We start from the raw sequence: 9,075 nt of genomic DNA on the forward strand, positions 1-9,075 counted from the left end.
TATTTTTTATTTTTTCCTCATTATTTCTATCAAATTTTATAATTATATTTTTTATCGTTATATTTTTTCTTAAATCTTTTTGTATGAAAAAAAATAGTAAATTAGAATTTCATAATTTATTCTAGTTTATCACTAAATAAAATATAACACTAATTTTTGTATTTTTATCTTTTGTGTCTTATTTTTAATATCTTATCTTATCATATTCTCAGAATTAATGCAGCCTAATATTTACCTCCGATAGACAATATAACCCCCTCTAATTTGATTTGTTTAATTAAAATGACTATTTTAAAATTTTAAAATTCTTTTAGGAGCTATTTTAAAATTTTTTAAACTCTTTGAGAACTATTTTATACTTTATTTTTCGGATCAAATTAGAAGAGATTATATTGTCGAACGAAATAAATAGTAAAAACTATTTTATATATTTTAAAAAAAATTAGTGTCTAATTTTAAAATCTAATAGAATGATTTAAGTAATTACTCCTATCACTTTTGGTAAATTTGATAGAAAACAAATATAATTTTCCGAAGAGAGAATATTTTTTTCTTGAAAAAAAAATTAGTGTCTAATTTTAAAATATTTTTTTCTTGAAAAATTTTTTTTATTAAAAGGGCGTGGACTTGTGGGCCGGACTAGTTAGACACCCTACATTCTCCTCCCCGTCCGCGCCTATAAATATACCATGATAGGGCATAGTTTTTCTATTTCGCTCTCATTGTCATTTATGCAACGCGAGAAAAGAAAACTCTTTCCTCTCGCCTCTGCCAGGGTTTTTGATATTTTCCGAGCCTGAAGACCAAAATTGAAAGATAGAACAGAAAAGAAGACAAGAACTATTGATCAAACTTAAAAATAACATTGAAACATAAATTTTTTCGAAGCAAAAATCAATTCTATATTATAAAGAATAAACAAATAATAACTGCATCTTCTTTTCCGTCACCGTTCTGGTTGACATGGATATTAGGTTTCCTTATTCGCCGGCGGAAACTGCAAATGTCCGTACGGTTCAGTTCGGAATTCTCAGCCCCGATGAAATCGTAATGTTTTCCAACTTTAAATATTTCAAAACCCTCGAACTTGAAGAAACCACAATGATTGTGATTGTGATTGTGATTGTGATTGTGTGTGTGTGCGTGTGCAGAGGAGAAACTCTGGTGGAAATCGAGCACGGGGAGAGCTCGGAAAAGGGGAAGCCAAAGGTCGGAGGGTTGAGCGACCCTCGCCTTGGAACCGTTGATAGGAAGGTCCGGTGTGCCACGTGTACGGCTGACATGGCTGAGTGCCCGGGGCATTTCGGTCACTTGGAGCTCGCTAAGCCAATGTTTCACGTTGGTTTCTTGAAGACGGTGCTCACCGTCATGCGTTGTGTTTGCTTCAACTGCTCCAAAATTTTGGCGCGTGAGGTCCGATTTCAAATGTTTTGAGAACCATGCATTGAGTTAATAGGAGGAAGGAGCTTAGTTGCTTTTGTTCAATTTGAATTTTATCTGAATTCTTGTTTAGTAGTCTCTTTTTAAGTTGACTATGGTTTTGGAGCAGGATAAGAAGTTTGAACAAGCTTTGAAGATTGGGAACCCTAAAAACAGGCTGAAGAGGATCTTGGATGCTTGCAAAAACATAAGCAAGTGTCAAGGTGGTGAAGATTCTGAGGAGCTGGTTCGAATTGGCTGCGGTGCCTTGCAGCCCAAGATTACCATTGACGGTATGAACATGATTGCTGAGTATAAGGCTCTGAGGAAAAAAAACAATGACCATGAACAGCTTCCTGAACCTGAAGAAAGGAAACAGATTCTTTCTGCAGAAAGAGTAATAATTGATATTTGATCCGAGTTCGGAATTTATATTATTATGTTGACTTCTATGTTTGTTGCTAAATAGTAAATAATAAATAGACATGTTGAATCAATTGAAGGTTCTTGGTGTTCTAAAAAGGATAAGCGACGAGGACTGCGAATTGTTGGGCTTGAATCCGCAGTTTGCCCGTCCTGATTGGATGATCTTGCAAGTTCTTCCAATTCCTCCTCCACCAGTGAGACCTTCTGTTATGATGCACTCATCCTGTAGGTGTGAGGAAAGTGTTCTCTTCTCTTGCACTGTCTTTACTTGCTGTACAAGTTTTCTAAGCTCTTTAAATTTAATTAATCCTTTACCAATGATACTGATGAGTGATAACATTTTCATCTTTATCTTACCTAGATTATGTTATTGTTGGTGCATGTAGGATGACTTGACTCATCAGTTAGCCACAATCATCAAGCACAATGAAAATTTGAAGAGACATGAGAAAAATGGATCACCTCAGCATATTGTTTCAGAGTTTTCTAAGTTGTTGCAGTTCCATATAACCACATATTTTGATAACGAGTTGCCGGGACTGCCAAGAGTATGTTTGTGTTCATATGCCGCGGTTTACTACTGATATAATCTGCATTTCCTTTATAACCATTGAATTTGGAATTTTGATAAAATTTTCATAGGCTACTCAAAGAACAGGAAGGCCTATCAAATCAATTTGTAGCAGGCTTAAAGCCAAAGAAGGTCGGATTAGAGGAAATTTGATGGGGAAAAGAGTTGATTTTTCTGCTCGAACGGTTATTACACCAGACCCGAACATTAACATTGATGAACTCGGAGTGCCATGGAGTATTGCTTTGAACCTTACATACCCTGAGACTGTAACTCCATATAATATTGAAAGGTTGTCCTTTGGATATGGTTTTCTACTTGCTTGGCTTTTAAAACATTTTGTATAATTATTAACCAAACAAAGAATTTTAATTTACAAAAAAAATGTGAAAAACAGGTTGAAGGAGCTTGTAGAGTATGGACCCAATCCCCCACCTGGGAAAACTGGTGCCAAGTACATCATTCGCGATGATGGGCAAAGGCTTGATCTCAGATATTTGAAGAAAAATTGCCATCCCCATTTGGAGATAGGATACAAGGCATTGTGTTTTAGATGATAACAATTTCTCTTCTTATTTTAAAAAGGTTTCCTCTTGATGTCTGCTAATAGTTTCAATTGTTGTGATTTTAGGTGGAGCGCCATTTGATGGACGGAGACTTAGTTCTCTTCAATCGTCAGCCTAGTCTTCATAAAATGTCCATTATGGGGCACAGAATCAAAATCATGCCTTATTCTACGTTTCGGCTTAATTTGTCGGTAACTAAGCCTTATAATGCTGATTTTGATGGGGATGAAATGAACATGCATGTTCCTCAGTCATTTGAAACCAGAGCAGAGGTGTTGGAGCTCATGATGGTGCCTAAATGCATTGTGTCTCCTCAATCAAACAGACCAGTAATGGATATTGTTCAAGACACACTATTAGGATGCAGAAAAATCACCAAGAGAGATACCTTCATCACAAAGGTATTATTCACCGAATTTTTATATATTGCTGCAGTTACTTGATATATGAAAAAGTTCTTGTACAAGCTATTCAGATTAATGAATTTTTTGTTTTCCTTTTTCTTTTTTAAAGGATGTATTTATGAACATTCTAATGTGGTGGGAAGATTTCGACGGGAATGTTCCTACACCAGTAATATTGAAGCCAGAACCATTGTGGACTGGGAAACAAGTTTTCAATCTTATTATTCCCAAGCAAATAAATTTAACTAGGTATTCTAGCTGGCATGATGATAACGAAGGAGGATCATCAATAACTCCAGGGGATACTATGGTCAGAATTGAAAAAGGGGAACTACTTACCGGAACTCTTTGCAAAAAGACACTTGGAGCATCTACTGGAAGTCTCATTCATGTCATTTGGTATGCAACATCACTATATAAAATGTTAATGTTCCATTCATCTTTACAACTTCTTTGCAAAGGGTTGAATTGATCTTGGTAAACTTGGTGGCTTTGGAAACTGTTAAATTCAGTTACTTTCTTCTTTGCACACCCTCACTAATGTTGGCTTGAATACAGGGAAGACGCTGGCCCCGATGCAGCTCGTAAATTTCTTGGTCACACTCAGTGGCTTGTAAACTACTGGCTTCTGCAGAATTCTTTTAGCATTGGAATTGGTGATTCGATTGCGGACGCTTCGACTATGGAGGTTATTAACCAGACTATTTCAGAGGCAAAGGAGAAAGTGAAAAAACTATTCAGGGATGCTCAAGAAAAGAAGTTGGAGTCTGAACCCGGTCAGACAATGATGGACACATTTGAGAAGAAAGTGAATGAGGTGATTCAATTATATTGCAGGTCACTTGATCTATTACTGAATTCTGCATTTGTTTGAATATGATGTTTCATGTTATTGGCAATCTTAGGTGCTGAACGAAGCTCGTAATGATGCCGGGAAAAAAGCGCAGACAAGTTTATCTGAGAGCAATAATCTGAAAGCAATGGTGACAGCTGGTTCCAAAGGAAGTTTTATCAACATATCTCAGATGACTGCTTGTCTTGGTCAACAGAATGTTGAAGGCAAGCGAATTCCATTTGGGTTCATAGATAGGACACTGCCACACTTTACAAAAGATGATTATGGGCCTGAAAGCCGAGGCTTTGTGGAGAACTCGTATCTTCGAGGGCTGACCCCACAAGAGTTCTTTTTCCACGCCATGGGAGGTAGGGAAGGTATTATTGATACTGCAGTGAAGACCTCTGAAACTGGATACATCCAAAGGCGGCTTGTGAAGGCTATGGAGGATATTATGGTCAAATACGATGGAACTGTTAGGAACTCCGTAGGAGATGTCATACAATTTCTCTATGGAGAAGATGGTATGGATGCTGTTTGGATTGAAACACAGAATCTTGATTCCCTGAAAATGAAAAAGTCAGACTTTGATAGGACCTTTAAGTATGAGTTTGATAAGGAGAACTGGAATCCTAGTTACATGCTTGAAGGGCCTATTAAAGACTTGAAATCCAGCATAGAGCTTCGTAATGTACTTGAGGCTGAAGTTGAAATGCTTGAACATGATAGACATCTGCTTGCAAATGAGATTGCCACTACTGGTGCTAGTTCTCTTCCACTGCCTGTTAACCTTAAGAGGCTTATCAGGAATGCTCAGAAGACATTTAAGATCGACTTTCGAATGCCTTCTGATATGGACCCGATTGAAATTGTAGAAGCTGTTGATAAGCTACAGGAGAGACTTAAAGTTGTTCCTGGTGATGATCTCCTTAGTCAAGAAGCTCAGAAGAATGCTACTCTCCTGTTCAGTATCCTTCTTCGCAGCACTCTTTCCAGTAAAAGGGTCTTGCAGGAATATAAGCTTTCCCGCGAAGCGTTTGAATGGTTAGTGGGAGAGATAGAATCAAGATTCCAGCAGTCACTAGTAACTGCGGGGGAAATGATTGGTTGTGTGGCGGCACAATCTATTGGGGAGCCGGCTACTCAAATGACTCTCAACACATTCCACTATGCTGGTGTAAGTGCTAAGAATGTTACACTTGGTGTTCCCAGGTTAACAGAAATTATAAATGTGGCCAAGAGAATCAAAACACCTTCCTTGTCTGTGTATTTGAAACCTGAGGTTAGTAGGACTTCAGAGGAGGCCAAACGTGTGCAGTGTGATTTAGAGCTTACTACACTTAGGAGAGTGACACAAGCTACAGAGGTGTGGTATGATCCAGACCCATTGTATACTGTAATTGAAGAAGATGTTGATTTTGTGAAGTTGTACAATGAAATGCCTGATGAAGAAGTTGCTCTTGAAAGAATGTCACCTTGGTTGCTTCGCATAGAATTGAACCGAGAGATGATGGTGGATAAGAAGTTGAGCATGGCTGACATCTCTGAGGAGATAAAACATGTGTTTGATGATGATTTGAAATGTATTTTCAATGATGACAATGCTGAAAAGCTCATACTTCGTATCCGAATCATGAATGATGAAGCCCACCGGGGAGAGATTCAGGATGATTCTGCTGATGATGTTTTCTTAAAGAGAATAGAAAGCAACATGCTTACTGAGATGAGATTACGTGGCATCTCTGGCATCAGCAAAGTTTTTATAAAAAGTATTGACGTTCCAAAATTTGATGACAATGAAGGTTTTCAGACTCATAAGGAATGGATGCTTGAAACTGAAGGTGTCAACCTTTTAGCTGCAATGTGCCATGAGCAAGTTGATGCAACAAGGACCATAAGCAACCACCTTATTGAAATTATTGAAGTCCTTGGAATTGAGGCAGTTCGGCGGGCTCTTCTGAATGAATTGCGTGCTGTCATCTCTTTTGATGGATCTTATGTCAATTACAGGCATCTCGCTGTTCTTTGTGATACTATGACTTATCGTGGCCATTTGATGTCAATTACGCGCCATGGTATCAACCGAAATGATACCGGTCCAATGATGAGATGCTCATTTGAAGAGACTGTTGATATTCTCCTTGATGCTGCAGCATATGCTGAGGCTGATCACTTAAGGGGTGTCAGCGAAAACATCATGTTAGGCCAGCTTGCGCCCCTTGGCACTGGACAATGCTCTCTGTATCTTAATGATGAGATGATTAAGAATGCATTTGATCTCCAGCTACCTGGTTATATGGATGGTCTTGATTTTGGCATGACACCTGCTCATTTCTCCATGTCAACTCCCTATCTTGATGGCTTGATGTCACCAACTCATTTGTCCAGTCCAAATCTGCGCCCATCACCAATTAATAATGCAGTTTTTTCACCTTATGGAATGGCCTGTGGTTACAGCGCATATCGAAGTGACTACAGTATATCTTCACCTGCTTATGATCCAGTTTCACCTAAGTACACTCCCACTGATCCTGGATATAGCCCTGTGTCACCAAGTTATAGCCCTCTTTCCCCAACTTACAGGTGAGTCATTCTTTGAATTCTTTTAGTATTGGTTTCTGGAAATCTATATGATAAATGGAACTTGCAACCAAACTGGATTGATATCCTGAAAACTTTATTTTCATAAAAAAACTTTGGATTTGACTCGGAAACTATTATCTTTTGCAGCCCGGTGTCTCCGACATATAGTCCTATATCACCTGCATATAGCCCCTTCTCTCCTGTGTACAGCCCTACATCACCAAGCTATAATCCTATATCACCTGCATATAGCCCCTCCTCTCCTGGGTACAGCCCTACATCACCAAGCTATAGTCCTACTTCCCCTTATCACAGTCGGTTATCTGCAGAGTATAGTCCCACATCACCATACTATAGGTGAGTCATTCTTTGGATTCTTTTGATTGTTGAACTTTGCTAATGGATGCAGAAATGGAACTTGCTAACACTTTTAAAATGAGGATGAGCCTTAACCTTGGTTCTCAATATTAGCTTTTTGGGTAGTTGAAAATAGTCTAGTGACTTTGGTTCTCAACTGCACACTTGTTTTGTTATAGTTCTTCACTCCAAGTAACTATATGCCATATTATTTTGTAGCCCCACATCACCATCTTATTCTCCATCCAGCCCAACATTTAGTCCAAGCAGGTAAGTTAAGAACAACAGTACAAATGTTCTCTTTCTTTCTTTCTTTCTTTCTTTCTTTCTTTCTTTCTTTCTTATGTGTTGCTAAAATTGCAAGAGGTTCTCTTTTGTTTGACTAATTCACTTTTTTGCATTTTACAAGTCTGGATTTCAGCCTAACTTCTCCACAGTTCAGGTATGCATCTATAGATATCATTATTTTAGTTGCCAACTATCTGGGCATGTCTATTAATTTTGCCATTCTATTTCATCATTTGTAGTGCTTCAATGGAATACTCGCCAAGTCGACCTGGTTACTCACCGGCATCAACCAGCCAATACACTCCATAGACAAGTGCCAAGGATGAGGATGATAATACAACTCTCTGAGGTAAACTCGCACCTGAAGAAAATTGATCTCTGTCATGATTTCTATCTTTATTGGATGGAGTATTTGACAGTAAACATAATTATGAAAATCTTCACTAGGTATATAAGGTGATTCAATATTCACTTGATTCTATTTTGCTCCTATGATTAAACAAATGTGCATTTCAAAATCAAGAGATCTTTAAATAGTCTCTTATTTTTTTCAAAGAAAAAAATAGTACAAGAGGTGTTATTATTTTAAATGTAAAATTACTTTATGCTAAAATAATATTTAAAGATATTTTTTAAACAAATTTTATGAATAAAAAAATTACTATAATATCAAATTTATAGCTTCTTAACATAAAACGTTTGTACTCTCATTAGTGATCCTATTTTTCTAAAATATTTTCCAAACACAATAATGGCCAGATTTTTGGAAAATTGGAGGATATTTATTGTTGCTAGTATAAGAATTCAAGGGAAAAAGAAAGAAGGTTTTGATTTGGTATTCTTGCACTTTAACTTCCCTTGGGATTTATGGTTGTAACAATAGTGAGTGATATATGCATTTGCTCAGGTTTTCTTTCTCTGCCTTTTGGTTTTCCCCTTGTTTGTTTTAAACTCGTAGAAAGTTACCTATTTGTATTGTGGTTATAGTAGCATGTGTGACTACTGAATTCAATTCTGAATCGAATCTTTCAGTGGAAAGTATCTAAGACTGGTGTGCATAGCTCAGCACAACTTGAGGCTTCAAGGACAAGATCAATTTGGATTTGGCTATGATGGACAAAGTATAAAATGGTCTTTAAAGGACTTTTTGAAATGATTCTAAATGTGTGGTTGTAATTCAATAGTATAAGTTAGTTTGTAAATTTATGTTTTTACTCAAAATTTATAATAATTACAAAAAGGTCTAAATCATTAATGAAAGAATTTTTATTTGGATACAAATTAAGAAAGAGTTAGGTTTCTGAACTTTTTACAACTTGAACTTTTGATAGACATCCCTATAAAGAACTAACAATTTCAGCTCTATATATAAAATTAATATTGGACATAAGTTAAAAAAAAATTGTTACGTTAATAGTTTATGAATTAAAACTCACAAAAAAAAAAACTCCCAAGCAAAGTGTCTACTATAATAATAAATAATCAGTATATATATATTTATTTATACAAAATACTGAAATTTATTATTTAAAAATAATATAAAATGTTACTAAAAAATTTTGTACGAGAACATTGTGTACTGTATTTTTCATAAACTATGTTGTATAACCTTTAAAAAAATTAACA

At 36.5% G+C, this 9,075-nt stretch overlaps 1 protein-coding gene across 1 annotated transcript; it reads left to right on the top strand.

The window, feature by feature from the left end:
- The first annotated feature begins 752 nt into the window (after positions 1-752).
- Positions 753-8,618, top strand: LOC130969269 (DNA-directed RNA polymerase II subunit RPB1-like). The gene is given in 16 exon segments (XM_057894926.1): positions 753-1,052; positions 1,152-1,517; positions 1,519-1,816; positions 1,923-2,087; positions 2,232-2,393; positions 2,488-2,708; positions 2,814-2,955; positions 3,048-3,383; positions 3,496-3,785; positions 3,945-4,203; positions 4,292-6,804; positions 6,952-7,161; positions 7,381-7,431; positions 7,571-7,603; positions 7,689-7,798; positions 8,482-8,618. Coding segments are annotated over 15 exon segments (5,205 nt in total). The 5' UTR covers positions 753-963; the 3' UTR covers positions 7,759-7,798; positions 8,482-8,618.
- The last annotated feature ends 457 nt before the right edge of the window (positions 8,619-9,075 follow it).

Source organism: Arachis stenosperma, chromosome 3 (genome assembly GCF_014773155.1).
Source record: "Arachis stenosperma cultivar V10309 chromosome 3, arast.V10309.gnm1.PFL2, whole genome shotgun sequence".
Taxonomy (NCBI): domain Eukaryota; kingdom Viridiplantae; phylum Streptophyta; class Magnoliopsida; order Fabales; family Fabaceae; genus Arachis; species Arachis stenosperma.